Source organism: Kwoniella bestiolae, chromosome 2 (genome assembly GCF_000512585.2).
Source record: "Kwoniella bestiolae CBS 10118 chromosome 2, complete sequence".
In the NCBI taxonomy this organism is placed as follows: Eukaryota; Fungi; Basidiomycota; class Tremellomycetes; order Tremellales; family Cryptococcaceae; genus Kwoniella; species Kwoniella bestiolae.
The window spans coordinates 3,194,733-3,212,788 of record NC_089242.1 but is presented as its reverse complement, the minus strand read 5'-3'; the positions used below and the strand labels follow the sequence as shown (position 1 = coordinate 3,212,788).

Here is an 18,056-nt window from a genome sequence, read left to right as displayed (position 1 = left end):
CGCCAGAAAAATCTAGCTGGGAAGCTCGGAAATTAGCCAAGGAATCGAGCTGATTTCTCGACATTTCCTTTTCATCAGGTCAAATTGAGTTCGAGCTTTTAAGGAGTCAACGTACCAGACAAGGAAGATAGATATCACCTCGTGAGTAGATCAAGACATCTAGAAAAAACTACAAGATATCGGGCCTGGTTTTGGTATCTTATCTGACGAGTTCTTCCCCGCCTCAGATCACACCCTTCCTTTCCTCCGATTCAACAATGTACTACGCGACAGCAGGTCAGCAAGCTACGCAGCAACCCCCATCGAGTAGGGGAGCGATAAGTGGATATCCTAGAGGTGGACCACCAGGATTCTCAGCTAGATCTGCGGGTGAGTTTGGTAGATCATTTTGGCACGATGAGTTGAGAATCAGGAGGAAGAAAGACAAAAGAAGGATGGGATATGCTGTGTTGAAGGAATACAGGTTGGAACATTGAGGAAGGCATCCGAGGGATCACAAGGAGGGAATGTTGACTGATCTTTTTTCTCCTCATGGTATGGAACAGACCCAAATGATTTCCCAGCATTAGGGTCGCATCCCTCGACGTACGCCTCGCAAGCACAACCTTCCACAGCTGGATCAAATTCGATACAACAGCAACAACAGCAGTTATATCTCCAACAGCAGCAACAGCAACAACAGATGGGAGGACCGCCTCCCCCACCACCCGGGATATCAGGACCCAACTCGTCTACAAATCAACAGCCTCAAGCAAACGGTCCAGCGCAGGATGATTTCCCTGCGTTAAATTCGGGAGGTGCTGATTCGAAGGAAGCTAGGGTGAGTATTGTCCCAGAGTATTTCGATGATCGAACGAGAATCAAATCAAATTCAAACTCTTCTGATGTGTCTGCGATGATATTTACAGTTATCAAACTACCTACGAAATCAGACCAACGCCGAACCTCACGGCACGTCATCACCAAGCATACCAAATGGGATAACGTCCGCGACGTCAGCCCAAATACCCCCGCCTTCATCGACGTCGACATCTCAATCTACCAATGCTACTCCCTCGACCAACCCTCCACAGGTTCTGCAGAATCTTCACGGGAACAACCCTGAAAGCAATCCAGCATGGCAGCAACAACAGCATCAACAACCTGTCGAACCGCTAACAAGACCTATACAACAGATCTTGAGTTCTCCGGTGGATAAATGGGGGTTGAAGGCTTTGCTGTATGAGATTCAGATGCATATGAATAAGACTGATAGAGGGATGTTGGTATTTGGGGAGGAACTAGAGGAGCTGGGTATGGATATTAGTGGTGAAGAGTGAGTAACTTGTCTCCTTCCCAGTTCTGGTGTACTCCTTCTTGTCAGCCACACCTGAGGGTACGATGTGAGAGATGGTCCAGCTATGCGCTCTCCAATCTCGTCGACCCTCTTCGCTCGCGCACCCATCTTCGCTTGACTCCTACTTCTTTCGCTCGTTCTCTCGCGCTCGTCCTTGCTGACGCACCACCCTCCGCACCCGCAGAGCACTATATCCATCGTTCGTCACTCCATGGGCAGACACAAACTCCCTAACACAACCACCAAGGATTGAAGAGTCGTATCACATCCCACAATGCTACAACGTACACGCCCCACCGGTATCGACGAAGCTATCGAACTTTACGGAAGATACGTTGTTCTTGGCTTTCTATATGTCACCGGGCGATGTACTGCAGTTGGAGGTTGCTGAGGAATTGTGAGTGGTTTGAGGTCTTGTCGCTTGAGAGGTGATTAGGCAGAGGAATAGAAAGGACACTTGGCGCGGCACAGTATGCGAGAGCCTGCGCTGCATTTTGCAATCTATGACGGAGAAGGTATGAGACATGAGGGAGACGGGGAGAAGAAACAGGGCTACAATGAAATGCAGAAGTGCCAAATAGTCAACCCTTGCTGATTATTTCTGATCAACCCGCAGATACGCAAGAGGATGGAGGTATCACACCGACCTCCAAACGTGGATAACATCCCCTACCTTACCCACCATCGACCTACTCTCATTACAACAGAATCCCACCCCCACTCACGAAGGATCGCCCCAATGGCTCAGAGGTCCATTCATCTACCTCGACACGAGGACTTGGACCCGTCAACGCACCAACGAAGAGTTCACGATCGACGCCAACCTATTAGAAATCACTAGACCAGCTTCGGTGATCGTATCTGAGGAGAAGACCCAATCGCAGACTCATTCTCCCACGCCGAGCTCTCAGAGCGGATTGGTTAATCCCAGTCAAGGCCCAGCGCAGGGTCAGGGGCAGGGGCAACAGTTTAATGGTAGACAATAAGTAGGGGTGGGGAGAGAGCGATGTTATTTCCATGTTCATGTTTTCTTTGTGCGTTTGCACGGTGAATCACGTATTGTAAGAAGGAATGTGTATACTTGATTGGCTAGGTGACTGACCAGATGAGATGAGCTGATCGTACTGATATGGCCGGTGTTTTCGGACACTGTATCAAATCTCAACAAACAAACGAATGGAATGCATGAAAACACTCGCATGTATAGGGAGAGACAACGAAATTGAGTAAGTACAAGTGAGAAATCTAAAATCGAAGAGCAAAGATTATGTATCACAAGATGACGGTATACTATACCAATCTAACTTTCGTGGGATCGCGAATCTGTAGTTGCCTGACGTAAGTTGCATAGACAACAGGGTGATCGTTTCGAACATTGATATTGATATCGAGGATCTTCTGAATTAGGGAAAGTGGACTTGGATTGGGAAGATTTTGCAAATCTTATGAATCGGTTGTTTGGTATGTGAGTCTGGTAGATCTCACGGGGCGATCAGTTTGGGTGACTACCTGCTGCTGCGGTGTATGCAGAGTCTTGCAAGCTGTACAGGGGGGTGGGTGCATCGTGATCAGCTGACTGGTTGTCCACTGACGATATTCAAGGTTTACGACCAACTCACGAGAACCTCCTAGGCATCTCATTGGCATGATCCCCCTCACTCAGATGTTCCTGCTCTTCGACCTCGCCTTCACCTTCATTCCTAGAATGCGATCTGGATGAAGGTTGTTGTCCTTGGTGTGCCGGAGGTTGATAGGCGCCTTGTATATACTGCTCCTATTCTCCAACCCCCCTGCAGCACCATTGTGGACACCGTTGAGTCTAAAACTGTCCCTCGAAACCGTCGATAATCTCTTCTCCAACTTACTTTCATCCCTCTCGCCCAACACATCTGCATTCTCAGGGTTGACCACCCCATTAGCGCATAGTGCCATGGATCGTCGACGGACCATGACGGCCTCTTGTTTCCATTGTTTTTGGGCGGAGGTGAGGCGGAGGTGTAGGCCCCAGATGGCGAAGAGGAGGGATAGGAGGGAGATGAATGAGGCTATGGCGGTGCTATGGGTGGGGAGATATAGTCATGTATATATGAATATGAATACACGAAGCAGTCCAAGATGAATGCAAGTTGAAATAGAGTGCAAGGCGACATCAGCGCTGGTGATCTTACTGAAGAAGTGAATAGAATAGACCCACGTCTCCATTGCATTCCCACTCTTGGGTTTCCCTCCCCCTCTCTTAATACTCTCAAAAGCATTCCTGCTCAACCCATAAGCCAACCACGATAATATATTCCCGAAGAGACTCATACACAGTACGAACGATTCCAGGATTGCGAATCGCATATGACGGATGATCGAGTCTAGATTTTGGATCTTGTACCCCTCTATGGGGATTAGGACGGTGAGTCCGATCCAGATTAGGAAGGTGACGATCATCCAGTAGCATGCCAGAGGGAGGATAGTCCGGACGAGGAGGGCTTGGCCTGTGTTAATTAGTTTGGAGAGGTTGGGGTTGTCGCTGTATGTTATCGAGGGATTCAATTAGTACGATGTTCTTGGCAAAGAGGGGAGAGGGTACTCACGATAGAGGCGCATAGGTACAGTTACTTGTATTTGACACTATTTCAATTCATTAGAATCAGCAGGTGTTCATGAGAATTCCGACTTGACATGAAGAAGAGGTTTAGGAGAACAAATGAACACTCACTACACCATCCCAACGCACCTGCACTTAACGATTCACCATCCTCCGTCTTGATCGAAAACCAGTACAGACTCTTGATAGGCCCCGGTACAGACAGCAGGATAAGAACGAGTAGAAGCAACGACAAGGAAGTGAGACCTAGGGAGATGAAGGGCTGAGATAGGATGGGATGAGAGAATATCCTCTTGGAGGGCGTAATCGATCTCATCGTTGATATCGAGGTTGGCTACCAGAACTGGTAGTAGGGTCGAAGCAAATCAATCGCTATTGTGTCAATGGTGTATGGCTTGTCAATCAATGATCAGATTGGTATAGTATAATTAGGTATTAACAAAATCTTGGTATCGCAGATGGAGCCAGACTCAGACTTCGACATCCATCCCCAGATTTCTTGCATCTCATATACCGTATTTCTCAGTGGAAACAAGACTTACCATCTGGTCGATAACACCCTTCCCTTCTTCATCCATTGTTTTCCAGCAGTTCATCACTTTGACATCCTACTATCTCTCATAGCTGAAGCTGCGATTCCAGATCCAGATGGACATGAAACGCTAACTTGATCTCCCCGGAGCTCTTTTACAAAGGTAAGCCTATGATATCTGGTAAAGGGATGTTCAACCTCCTTTGAACCGTGCTACTGGACCGGGATCGGTGCCACACGGATGGGAAGATTGACAGGTGATCCTTTGTCTTTCGTACTCCGAAGATTGTCAGGGGAAGGGGCGGATGGCAGAGATCGTGAGAAGATCTTTGAGGAGGAGAGGGTGATCAGTTGGGGCTAGGGGTCACCATAAAAGGAAGTTGGTCCGAGGTGTAATTTTTGGAATGTTGGTTTGTCAACTGCTTGCTGGCAGACTCTGATCGAGAATGTTCTGCGAGGGGCCCATACCCATGACCATGGTGCATGTTCCCTATACCAGATTGCATCGTGAGCTAGATGGAGCCCGTACTGCCAGTGTTGGGATGCATCACGCGAGCAGTAATACGAAGTAGTCAATGGCTTGTAGGTCTTCAATCTGTGCGAAAAGGTAAGATCTGAATCATTCAATCCATGTATTCATCTATTTAAGCGAAAAATGTCAGTGACGAGATACTCCATCGGACGCAATCGTATACGTATCCTTATCCCTTATCTACCCAACCCAACCCATCGTACTCGTAATTTGACAAAATCAAACCAGGTAATCTTAATCTAATCAATTAAAATGGGTGATCGGTAATAATTGTTGGTCGATCACGTTCACGTTCCCAGTCTAATTTAGCGTCATTTACAGTATTTCCTCTCGTCATCTTTGCTGGCAAGCTTAATGAAAAACCAAACTATTATGTCATTTCAGGTACTCGAGGTTTCGACTAAAGTGTTGGGAGAGATCTTGGTACGGTACTGCTCGTGCGGAGGTGATCTCATGCGCAGAAATGCAGACAGATGTAGGCTCGTTTTGACGACAACTGGAATATACGCGGAGGAGAGAATCGCTTGAGATTGATCGTCGATTTACCTTCCTCCGTTGTCAATCGGGTGTCAGAGATATATCCGAAAAATGTGGTGACCAACAAAAAGAACAATAGGAAATCCCCTAAAATTCTCGCAGTCGCTTGTGGATTGGCACCACCGCACCATCTGGCACAACCATGATAAGGATATCTACGTCTGCTCGTAGCGGCATGGTCTCGTCCTTGTCATCCCAAACTCTGCGATATTGAAGGTTTGGTTACAAGTGCCATTTGCAAACTTATGGGCGCATCGTATGCCCAGCCCGACGGATGAAGCTTCTTCGGAGAACAAGGCGGAAAACGGAGCATCTTAACCTTTCATTTGTATCGGACCGAACCGAAATCGGATCTGATCTATCTCTCAGCTGCAGCTGGCGTCTGCAGTGGATCTCGAGTCTTGCCTCCGCGTACTACAGCTCAGAAATGAATGGTGGGAGACTTCTCACGTAAGGAGCGGAAACAGAAATGACGATGACGGCATGACTTGACAGGAACCAACCCATAATTCCATGATACCGTCGTCCCATCCGCAGGTGATCGAAGTCCACACTCTGAATTTTCGACAATTGCGTCATTCTGTGATTTTCCTGACCACTGGGAGATATCCAACGGCCTCCACTTTCCGCGCTTACATGCGTTCTCACTCATCCTCGCAGTCGATTGGAGATAGTGGGGGATGCGGGTCAAGCGATCACCCATCGGGATGATGCAGATCCTGCCTATCCTGACTTGACTTAAGCGAGAAGAAGGTGGAGGCGGCTTCTGCGCCATTCGGGATGCGTCCACGTCCCTTACATCGAACATCGAGAGCACAGTTCTCCACATAGCACTGACGGGATTCGAGCAGCTGGAGGTAGGAAGGGGATTGGAGGGGAAATACCGGAACATTGGTCGATCGGACAATATAAAAATGGGGCTCTGATCTCCCGACACATGTAACAGCAGAAGGAGGAATTCTACTGCTTTTAGACTAGGTACTGACATTATCGCTCCTATTCGTATGGAAAAAAGAAAACCTCATGCACGCGACTTTGGGTGTGAGAGGCAAAGGCAAAGGGTATGATGATCATCATTAGCTCCAAATTGGATTATTTGTATTTCATAAAACAGTCTAAATTAGCCCTAAAAATCATTCTTGTAATCAAAACTTCAGGGTAGCCGAAAACTTATTTCATTGGAATTTGCGTCATTCCCATTTGCACATTCCTCTTTCCCTCAATTCCCAGAGATCCTCTCCATCTCCAGCTATAGCCGGGGTGAATGAACGTCTGTCGGGATGAAGGTATGTACATATATATAAGAGGGAGGACAAACAAGAGCCACTGGATGTGCTTGTTGGTTTTCCGTTTGACTCGTCGCAACACTATATCATTGAAAATCTTGACTCGACTCGCTCCGCCTCGACCTAGTAGCAGTATAAACTGTAGGAATATCGTAATAGGGATCGCCGCCGTGATCACCGGAAAGGACCAAACAGAGATCATTCACCGTACCACGACAACACATAACGAGAATCAAGACAACCAATAGCCAAACAGTCTCGAACCAATCGATACACAGGAAAATATCGCATCAAAAGTGATCTGCATTACCATCAAAAGCGTACAGTATCTCCCCACTTGGACGGTCGGTACACGAGGATTAGGTGTGAGGTACCATCACGCTCCAAGCGCAGACACGAATTTTCACTCAAAATAGAAAGCTTGGATCGATCTTGTCTGCTTTGACATTGAGCAGCACCGCCTGCTCGAAGTTGAAATAACGAGAGAAATAGTTTGAACAAAACTCCCGAGCGAGCTGGGACCTAATTGTGTGCATCAAATTCGATCGTCGCCAAGCCAAGCAAGCAAAGCGATTCATATCCAGCACAGACCTGCCCATCAAGACCTGTATAGCAAACACTCGGACCGCCTCGGTCTCATCTGACACTTGTCAAATCAAGTCAACGGAGGAACGACACGACGATCAATTTGACGCTCCGTGCGTGTGAGTGCATAGCCACAAGCTATTGTAGCATAACCGGTGGATACGCCTGGACAATCGACAGCCCTCAAACACGATCCTACCTCCGAACCTCTCGGGGCTATCGTCCAGTCCAGAACCAGAACCAGAACCGTGGTATTCACAAGAGTATCAGTGCACGGATACGGAAACAGCTGGCACAGGACCTTTTTTCAAGATACAATAGACGATTCAAAGGGAGTGTAGTGTGACTCTCACCGTCGAAATAGCGCCCGTCGTCGAGTAACTCTATTCATTCACTCTTGTCTCTCTATTCATTCACTCTTGTCTCGCTTGGATCTCGAATCTTAGATCAAGGATCAAAGGATATCAACTGTTACCGAAGGATACCGCATCTCGTTCGGGCGCCATCACCTCTAAGCGGCCGACCATCAAGAGTGGGGAGCAGGTGAAATTTCCTCAAGGAAACTTCCTCACCGAATAACACCGACGGAGAAACATATTTGGAAGATCATTTGTGCCTCTTTCGAAGAGATATAAATTTAGCGAGAGTCTTCGACGATCCACAAGATCTCTCCGACCAGGTCCAGTGGCAAACAACGATCAACCACTGTGATATACTATCGATAACGGAGTATCTACTACGAGAGTAGCATCAAGCGATCAATCCGGATCTCCCCCACCCACACTCCATCAAATATACACAAACACCACCTCGTTAAATTTTCGATCTCATTTTTACGGAAATTAACGAAAAAAACGAAACCAACGAACTGTCACCTCCTCTCTGTCAATGTGAGTCAAATTAGATATTTATAGGATAATTAACAAGGTTTCAGTGCTAACCATGTATTTGGTCTCGATTATAGTTAAATTATCTTTGATCCGCTCGATTGTTATTATCAATTTCAGACTAGCGATAACTCTTTTTTTGGCCTAAGAAAAAAAGTTACTGCGAAGTTTCCTTAATCGATTCGATTCATGATACCGCCTAATAACAATGGTCGAGGACAATATACGTCCTACGATCCTCGTCAACAGCCCTCGCAACCGCAACCCCCTCAACAATTCTATCAATTCTCACCCGGATCATCTTCGACCTCATCTTTTCAACTAAACCCTCAATTCCTCTCCTCAAGACCCAGTGCCAGTCCAGAAAACCCATATTCCTATGCTCAGTTACCTGTCGGACATATACCGCCAAATGCCAATATAAATTTCTCACCCCAAACACTCGGTCAAGCGGGTCCCAGTACCATCCAGCATCTCAATATGCCTTTCATACCCGCTCAACCCCAGTCTGGACAATCCACATCTTCCAGATTGCCCGATGGAGATCATGATCCCGATAGTAGCTATATGTCGGATGCGGATGTCGAGGGTGAATTAGAGCTAGATCAGGATCATAGTAGATTACCTGATGGGATGGAATACCCACCGATACCGAGCAGGAGGGAAACATATGGGTCCTTGTCCGGTTCAACGGATTCGATGGTGGATGGATCGGTGGATAATGGTGAAGTGAAAGAGCAGACGAATAAGAGAAAACCGAGGATCACTTTACCAAGAGGAAGAGCATGTGTTGCTTGCAGGTGAGTCGGTGAGGTTACAAGCTTGAGAGTACAGTTGAACTGACTCTGGAGACTCCTCCTTTTCACGATTGCAGAAATAGGAAGCTGTGAGTAATACTAGCCCTTCGTGACTAATTTCGAGCGATTTGGTGCTGATCTGATAGCAAAATAGGAAATGTACCGGTGATGCACCTTGTAAGACCTGTCAGAAGGCAGGAATCGAATGTCGTTATGAAGAATTACCAAGAAAGAAACCACGAGCAGTGATCTTGGAAGAAAGAGTCGGTCAGTTGGCGTTTCATTTATCATGCTAACAGCAGCAGCTGACATTGTCCACCTCTCTCGCAGCGGAATTGGAGGCTGTTCTTAATTTGCGACCTAATGACCCTGTACCTCCGCGATTCCAACCGTATCAGCCATCATCAGTACAGCAGCCTGTTCATCCTCCTCCTCCACCGTCTCACAGCCATTCCTTTGATTCTCGACCTCAATCAGCGACATCTCTCACATCTCCCCCCTCTTCACTTGATAATAGTATCGCCAACTTCTCCCTTGTCTCGCATATCGATGTCACCCACCCGATGCCCAGTCTGAACCCTTCAAGAACGGATATACCGCCAAACTCGTCATTGGAGCTAGCTCTCATCCAAGCGGTATTGCCCTTCGCACCTTTCATAGGCATACCAGTCCATTCAGCACGATTTCTCGCTCTTCTTACCCTTCCTCCTGCTGATATTAGGCGACCTCACCCGGCTTTACTTTACATCCTCTTCGCTCAAGCTGTAAGAGTCCTGGAGCTTGATCGACCTGTTCCAAAACTACCACCTACACCACCTGGGATGTTCCCGCAGTCATTCGCACCACCTTTACCCCCACCAAGTATGGATCGAAATATGATTCTTTCGCAAGTCGGGGGAACCTCGTTAATCCTGCTTGAAAGAGCTCGGGCGGAGCTGGACAGAGGGATAAGGAGTGTCGATCGACCGTTTGATCTGACTCGAGCAGCAATTGGAATCGCTTGGATGCTGTATAGTATGGGACATTTCATCGAAGGGTGGAATATCCCTGTTTCAAGATTATTGATATCATGTGGGCTGCATCGCATCACTGGAACGTACATCCCACCAGAGGGTGGATCAGGTATAGATCCCGATCTGATACCTAAACCATATGCTCCTTCTCATCAGTACGCCCACTCGCATTCCATTCGACATCTCTCAAATCCCTTTTCCAACAAATCCCAATCGGACATGGACTTGCCAGTGGTAAGAATGAGACCTATCATCATTGCACCAGCGCGAGACGAGATAGAACTGGCGGAAAGGGTAGCTACTTTCTGGGCAGCGAAAATGCAGGATTGGGAAGCTGGGATAGGTTGGGGTTGGTCGGTCAGCTTGGCGGATGAGATATGTACGACCGAGTGGGGCTGGGGAAGTGGATCAGTGGAGGTGAGTTTCATCTGTGTCATTATGAGTGAGGCAAGAACTGCGAAGCTGATATCATCACCAGACCAAACCGTCTAACAACGTCAACGAAAGATACAGTATCCGAGATCTGTATGATCCCACTTCAAATATCCATTCGACTCCTACGCCGGATACGACCTATGTCCTAGCTATCAGAAGTTTGGCGTTACTTCATCGAGCTAGCACGTAAGTGATGTGTAGTCTCTCGCTTCGAGCCGATGCTGATGAAATGAATTTAGGTTATACGACTTACCTGAGTCGTCTTATCCCATCAACCTTCCCGATGGTCGAGTCGGCACCTCCAATATCGCACCAATACCCGCCCTCCAATCTGTCCAAGGCGCATTAAGCAACTTCCGACAACGCTTACCCGAGATATTCCAAGATTTCACTCAATATACTTCACCGCCCTCTGAAACACCATATGATGGTCTCTCCGACCCCTGGTGGATAATGTTCCATTCCAACTTGTATACCGCTGAAATGCTTTGTTGGCGGGAATTGGCGGGTCACCATTCAAACGTATATGAAAACGCTATCAGATCGGCTAGAGCTCTGGTCAACTTGGTGAGAAGGGTACCTAATGACTCTTGGGCGAATCTTGGTAAGTCTTCGTTTCCCGACACCCTCGCATGCGGAGGTGCGTTTGAGATGGGGCTAACACACATGGTAGATCTTGTGGTCGCTTTGAACCTCTCTTTGACATCTCGATTCCTGTTCAAAGAATCCTCGAGACTCCTCAATTTACCACAACCCAATGTCGATACCAACCGCATCGCCGCGATGATATCCCAGGATGCTGAGGTGCTGAGACAGGCCTTGAATGGGAACTATAATAGGTTTACTCCTATGGCAGGGATGCATAGTTTGATCGTGCAGAGGGTACGAGAGGGTTGGCCGGAGAAAGAGGGAGAGTACGAGAGGATCTAGCGACTGTCGGGCATATAGTTCACAATTACCATCTGTAGGATCGTTTGGGTTCGAGGGTAGAAAGGAGGAGTGACCCATTACAATCGAATGAAATTACAATAGAAACGTCACACACGAATCAACGTCATTTATATAGCATCACATATCATATCATACACGATCACATCCATAGCATATACACGATATCGGATCGAATCCCAAAATTAGAAAACAATCATGCATAAAAAATTATGTACAAAATGAACGGATGAGCGGACAAAGCCAAAATCAAGGTTTCACCTTGTAAGTTGTGAATGGCGTTACACATGATTTTGATCTAAGATTCCAGCGTACACATGCTGTACTCGTTACGCGAGTCCCATTCACCGGAATGGACCGCTCGTTTGAGATACGTTGTGACACGAAACGGGCGCAGTGGGTATCCACCATACTCGCTTGGTGATGCCTTGGAACAAGCCGGAAGCAAAAAGAGTCAAGAGCAGTCAATACCCGATACTCGCGTCTGGAAGGCTATAATGTATACACCTATGATCCACCGCAGGAGGTTCTATGCAAATTACGGCAAGGCATCTTCAAGGTTTGCCAGCGATTGCGGAAGTACTGGTTCCAAGTCTGCATGAGCTGTACGTAACTTACTGACAGTTCGAAAACTGGAGTTCAATTGAGTGTCAACTCCCCCTTGATGCCGAGCAGCTCCAGGTTCATTCCAAACTTTGTGAGATACATGACAAGATACGGCTGCCAGTATTCAAGACAATCAGGACTCGCCATGTGACTGATCGACAGGGGAACAAACAATTTGCACCGAAGCTACGAGTGGGATCCCATTCAATTGTAATTCCGCTTTCACACTGAAGCCTCGCATTCCATTGTATGATCAGATTCTGACACATTGAAGTAACTTCGACCATACCGATACATGATCAGCATCTTCGACGTCACATTAAATCCGCTGCTCGTCGACAGCGTCAATATTCCCCTCCGCCTTGAGCCGCAGTCAAGACGTGGTGACTGGTACGCTACGGCCGCAAATATAAATGTCCGGGACCCCTTCAACACCACCGGCCCCACCTCAATTCAGTCCCGTTAATATCGCGTGTCACCGACCCCTCCCCTTCTCGTCTCGAATGCTGATGATGGGTTGATCGCACAGTTCGGATCGAATGTTATAGGCAGCATATGTAGTTCCGTCACATTGGGTATAGTCTGGGTAAGTTCGGTTCTCCTTCCCAGTGAATACCTTAGCCCGGCTTCAGAGCACTGATGCATCTGGTGATCCTTCCAGTCAGTTGTAAGTCAAAGTCAAGCCAAAATACCTAAACCAAGGGCTGAAAATGGAAGTATAGCTTTTCAGTTACCTGCATCAATATCCCAAAGATGGTTGGCAAGCGAAAGTACTGGTAAGTCATCAACCCATCTATTGATATGAGCACTGATCGGATCACATGCCTAGGTATCGGTGAGTGGGCGACTAGGAATACTAGTGGATCTTCAGAATGACACGGTGGTATTAGGTCCTGGGCGTGCTGGTGACTATAGAATCAATTGTGATTTGCATCATACTCTTCGAAATCTGCGCTGTTCATGCTGGAGATATTGGATACGTGAGCTCAGTTTTTCTCCGACGAGTTGCACGGTCAATTGTCCTAACGCTCGTACGACATATAGGCCCTCTCAATACAGCTTAACCCACTGGGCTGGATCAGATCTATAATCGGCTTCCTGGTCGCACTCATGACTCAGCTATTCATGATCACCAGGTTTAGAAGCTCTTCCGAGCACTGTCGTTCCGTCGTCGTTCCACAACTCAGACAAGGGTTCTGTACTGGCTGAGTATGATCTTCCTCGCTGCCCTAGCGGTTCTATGTTTCTTGGCTGGTCTGGCAAACCCCATTTACCTCGGCGTGAGTGCAGTTTCAATACCGTAGAATTGGGTGCATTCTGACTTACTTTTGGCACCTCTTCTTGCAGCTTTTAAAACGCAGGTAAGGGTCCAGCTCCGAAGGATCGTTCGTCACGATAGCTGACAGCAGACATACGTATGTCGGTTAGGCATGTAGCATTGAATTCGTCAAGTAACCCTGCCCTTCGCGCGTTCACGGCCATCTTCGATGCGCCGCTCATTTCACTCCTGGTATGTCATATGCTCACCCTAGCCTTCTGCTGCGTTGCACGACAGCCGACAAGCTCTCCCCAACGCTTCAGATCGTCGACGTCATTTTGACCATCCTCTTCTCATTGAATTACAGAAATCGCGAGTAATTCATCATCGTAAATTCCAATCTCCCCAAAGCTTGCATCTCACAGCAGCTTCGCTAAGTCCACCTCCGCAGACCAGTTTCTCAGAATCCAACCGAATAATCGATGTTCTCCTGTTCGTCTTGCTGAGGAATGGCTTCCTGGTCACGGCACTACAGCTGACCGCCTTGGTCCTATCTCAAATCGAGTCAGTCCCTTGCCTTGCCTTCCCTCACTCATCTGAACAAGGTTCTATCTGATACACCTCTGCGACAATTACAGTACAAAGGCCACCTGGTCTTTGATACCCAGCTCGACAATATCGAAGGTATACGTCTTAAACGTCTTGGCAATTCTGACGAAGCCTAGAGATTCACAAGAAAGGTCATACGCCGCAACGCCATTGCCCAACATACCCTTCAACGGGTCTTCCACTCAAGCAGGTGGAGTGACATGCAAGAGCTGCAGAAATCGATTATTCCATCGGTCAACCGATCGAGAGCACCAATACGGACAATTCAACCTCACGGAGTTCTTGCAAGACAGCAGTATTGGCGACGATGAGCTGTGTAAGACTGATACGACGTGGTCGGGATCGAAAGACCTCTGTGGAGTCGCGCGGCTTGAAGAAGGGGGGAAGCGAACAGACGGCGAGTACTACCTAGAAGAAGAAACGAACGTGGGAGATATAGTCATACAGGTAGATAAACAGGAGGAGGTGTTCAATTCGCCGTGTGATCATTCCCGTCAAGCCCTGCATCGCCCCAGACAGAACGTTCTGGGTGGAGATCCGTTTACGACCGACAGCGAAAACTACCCGTAGATTGTTATGGTTGTATCATGCATGGTAGAAATAGCAGGATCCCAGTCTATCCATGCGCAGTAAGGTAATCGAGCACTGGAACTGATGGATATGGCATGTAGTTCAGCCTCTTACATAAAATGTACCACACCGAGGCGTGGGAATGAGTGTCTACCGATTAGCTGGATCCCAATTTCCCAAATAAGGGATCTTGGCGACCACCATCATTACAGTCGGTGGAGGTCCTTCAGCGTTATTACGAGAGTGCTCCCCTGATCTTCCGGGTCCGGCGATCAGCTGGTAGATCAATGACCGCATGTATCCCAGTATGTCTCGGTTCATTCCGAATCCAAGATTGACCTGTACATACCGCTCACATCTGGTCCTCTGAGATGCATCGGTCGCAGCCCAACGTCGAGGGTCATATCAGGATGGATCAGAAAGGTCATGGCACAAGGATCGGATTATCGGTTCTCGGCGAGGATTCCTATATTATATCAAGCATACGTACTACCCCTAACGTATTTTCCTTGACGGTTTTTCCCTTTCAGAGGATTTTGTTTAACATTTTACATAAGGAGGGGTCAAAATGGAGTCATCGTTCTTTTCGTGTTTTGACGACTGTCAACGTCCGAGCCTTGTAATGGGTACAGTGCATGGCGACGATCCGTCCATTATGTTGTTTATCATCGTCTACCTGCTGCACCTCATTCCCTCGACAGATGAACCGACCACAGCCGAGTCTTGACAAACTTCCGTCGAGCCGGTCAACATTGTATTCACACAGTATCTACGTCGGAAATCAACACAAATTACAGATTCTTGGGAGGTACATCATCAAGACTGAGAGCGTAAAGCGACAAAGTCATCGTATGGCATTGCCACCCCCTGCATTTGGAGTGATGTCAAGTTCCACCTCGCAGTATTACGGGTTTGACGTTGTAAGTGCCTAACACCCTTCTCATATTCACCCGAGCCCGACAACGTTTGACATTATGGAGTGCGGATTCTCATATGTGTGAAATCTTGGAAATCTTGGGCTAACCTGAACTCCAGTTCGCATCGGACTTGATCAGTGAATTTTTCAGTACACTCACTCTAGGGATAGTTTGGGTAAGTCTCGATTATCGCTGTCATCTCTCTGGTTACATCGTGATGATCCGTTGACCCTTAAACTTCTGAATTCATAGTGTGCGGTGAGTCGGCTTCCTCGACGACATGCAACGATCGGACAATAAGAAGTCGGACTCAAAGGTATATGTTTGTGGGTCAATCCAGATTTTCAGCTATCTGCACGGTTTTCCAAAGGATAGTTGGCTAGCAAAGGTTTTCGTGAGTGGTCCTACATCGGGTTTAGCCTCAAATCGTCTTTCCTGAGCTTTACTGATGGGCTTTTCGCATCACCGGTGAACAGGTTGCGGTGAGTTATTTATCAACCTCGATTTCGATCCAAGGATTCGGTTGAATGATATGGCTTCTTTCGGTACATAGGTACTCGGCATAGTTGTGACTATTGAGTCCGTCGTGATATGCGTTGGCCTGGTCAAGACTTCTATCCAGCACCCTCAGGATGTCGCATACGTGAGTGGAAGACGGCCCTTCGAGGATGTCGATATATCTGACCACTGACTTCACCCCTGAATCTTCACAGGCACTAGCATTCCACATGAGCCCCCTTGGATGGGTTCGCTCGTTGACCTCATCAATAATCGCATTTATGACTCAGGTTTTCATGATAGTTAAATTCATGAAATTCTTCAGGTCCTTGTCTTATCAGGAGCGATCGGTTGCACGGACGGATCTCTTGTATCGGATAGGAATGTCGGTTCTACTCTTGCTAGCGACATTCTGCCTGGCCGCGGGCTTGGCGGATCCGATCTTCCTGTCTGTGAGTGGATACCTTGCTTAGGATGGAGGAGCTGTTAGAGCTGTACTGATGTTCCGTTGTTTTATCTTTCTCTTTCTGCTCGTCGACCAAAACAAAAAGACTGTGAAAAATAGGTAAGTTCAAGCCGGGAAATAAGGTCATTCCTGTTCTAACTGACCTTTGCCGTTGTTGCACCCAGTAATGAATTTCTCACCGGAACCACTTCCTCTTATCGAACGTATTCGGTCATCTTCGACATACAATTCATCTCACTCCTGGTAAGTTATTGTAGGGCTTCTGGGGGACCGCAACGCTGACATGTCGCTAATCTTCCTCAATCAGGTCCTCGACGTGATGTTGATTGTACTATTCTCCCTGAAACTACAAAGATCACGAGTGAGTCCAGAGTAGATTGGATTCAAGGTTGTGGAACTTGCTTGTCCGTCTACGCTGGGTCAGGGTGATTATGCTGAGAGATGATCCGTCTGTAGACTGGGTTCGCTTCGTCTAATCGCATAATCAACATCCTTTTGTCGATCCTTCTGAGAAACGGGCTTTTGGTGACCGCTCTTCAATTAACGGTTGTGATCTTATACAAAATGCCGTTAGTCTCTTCCCAATTCATCATAGATAGCGCCTGGTCATTGCCTCTGACCAATGCTCCTGCCTGTTACTGTCCTTAGCTCCAAAGGCATGTGGGCTCTCGTACCCAATGCGATCATATCCAAAGTCTACGTCTTGACGGTTTTGGCTCTCCTTATCAGACCCAGAGACATACCCGACAAATCGCACGTCGAAGTACAATATTCCATGAGACTTGCCAGTACTTCACGCGATACGTCATCAAGAGGATTCTGTCAAAGTTGCAGGAACCGATTATCCACAAGGTCAGTGCAGCCAGGAGTGGTATCGGAAACTACCCAAGAGCCCGTCAACCTCTTGAGCTTTCTGAAGGGAAGCGATCCCGAAGATGAATACAAGATCAACAGCAGCGATTGGAACGGGGGTAAGGGATATTCGCAGTCCTTTATCGAAGAAGGTGGAAGTCAACTTCATTCAGCTACCAGCATGAGACCGGTCACGAATCACGACAGAGGTCCGGGAGACATAGTCATCCAAGTAGATAGGCTAGAGGAAACTTTTGTTTCGCCCTCCGATCAGTCTCAGCAGGCGCTCAGACGTCCGAGACAGAACGTCATGGGAGGAGACTTTTCGTCGGCACCAGAGGTAGAATCAACATAGATTTTGAGACGTGTTTCTTTCGACATATGCATCTGCCGTGTTTGCAACAGTTTGCAGAGAAGGCTTGTTTGATGCAGTCAAGGCTTTCTGCAGTCTTCCATCGGTGGAGAAGACTTGGGAACCCAAAGAAAGAGGGAGACGAATGTCCCAGAACCACGGACCATTGTATGCAACAAGATGACTTTGCGGTAGTACAGCTGCGGTGGTACACTATTACAGTATATCGCGATTCACTGTCGTAGTACACTGTGAGACACAGTGGATCGTCATGGAACACGCAAACTCCAGGTTACAATACGTTCGCCGGATTTAGTGAGCAACAATTCTGCACATACGATATTCAATTCAAACTTCCCGGATCGAAACCAGGTAAAACACCTGTAAGAAACAGATACCATGCATCAAAGCGAGTGCGGTTCGTATGCTGTACCTGCACGTGTG

General features: G+C 47.5%; 5 protein-coding genes across 5 annotated transcripts; 4 read left to right on the top strand and 1 right to left on the bottom strand.

The window, feature by feature from the left end:
• Window positions 1-257: 257 nt before the first annotated feature.
• On the top strand, window positions 258-2,322 carry I302_104350 (uncharacterized protein; the record flags this gene model as incomplete). The annotated part of the gene is made up of 5 exons (XM_019189714.1): window positions 258-369; window positions 546-820; window positions 909-1,315; window positions 1,521-1,733; window positions 1,953-2,322. 5 exons carry the CDS (start codon window positions 258-260, stop codon window positions 2,320-2,322), a joined length of 1,377 nt encoding a protein of 458 aa, XP_019049276.1.
• Window positions 2,323-2,995: 673 nt separating this feature from the next.
• Window positions 2,996-4,248, bottom strand: I302_104349 (uncharacterized protein; the record flags this gene model as incomplete). The annotated part of the gene is made up of 4 exons (XM_019189713.1): window positions 2,996-3,392; window positions 3,531-3,854; window positions 3,919-3,955; window positions 4,044-4,248. 4 exons carry the CDS (start codon window positions 4,246-4,248, stop codon window positions 2,996-2,998), a joined length of 963 nt encoding a protein of 320 aa, XP_019049275.1.
• Window positions 4,249-8,480: 4,232 nt separating this feature from the next.
• Window positions 8,481-11,466, top strand: I302_104348 (uncharacterized protein; the record flags this gene model as incomplete). The annotated part of the gene is made up of 6 exons (XM_065869853.1): window positions 8,481-9,091; window positions 9,243-9,355; window positions 9,419-10,518; window positions 10,580-10,722; window positions 10,776-11,140; window positions 11,210-11,466. 6 exons carry the CDS (start codon window positions 8,481-8,483, stop codon window positions 11,464-11,466), a joined length of 2,589 nt encoding a protein of 862 aa, XP_065725925.1.
• A 1,835-nt stretch (window positions 11,467-13,301) lies between these two features.
• I302_104347 (uncharacterized protein) lies at window positions 13,302-14,527 on the top strand (the record flags this gene model as incomplete). Its single annotated transcript, XM_065869852.1, has 4 exons — window positions 13,302-13,370; window positions 13,623-13,724; window positions 13,800-13,912; window positions 13,987-14,527. 4 exons carry the CDS (start codon window positions 13,302-13,304, stop codon window positions 14,525-14,527), a joined length of 825 nt encoding a protein of 274 aa, XP_065725924.1.
• A 1,197-nt stretch (window positions 14,528-15,724) lies between these two features.
• I302_104346 (uncharacterized protein) lies at window positions 15,725-17,615 on the top strand (the record flags this gene model as incomplete). Its single annotated transcript, XM_065869851.1, has 8 exons — window positions 15,725-15,838; window positions 15,921-15,926; window positions 15,998-16,087; window positions 16,158-16,390; window positions 16,573-16,651; window positions 16,716-16,769; window positions 16,865-16,977; window positions 17,057-17,615. The coding sequence occupies 8 exons, from the start codon at window positions 15,725-15,727 to the stop codon at window positions 17,613-17,615; spliced, it is 1,248 nt and encodes a 415-aa protein (XP_065725923.1).
• Between the last annotated feature and the right edge of the window lie 441 nt (window positions 17,616-18,056).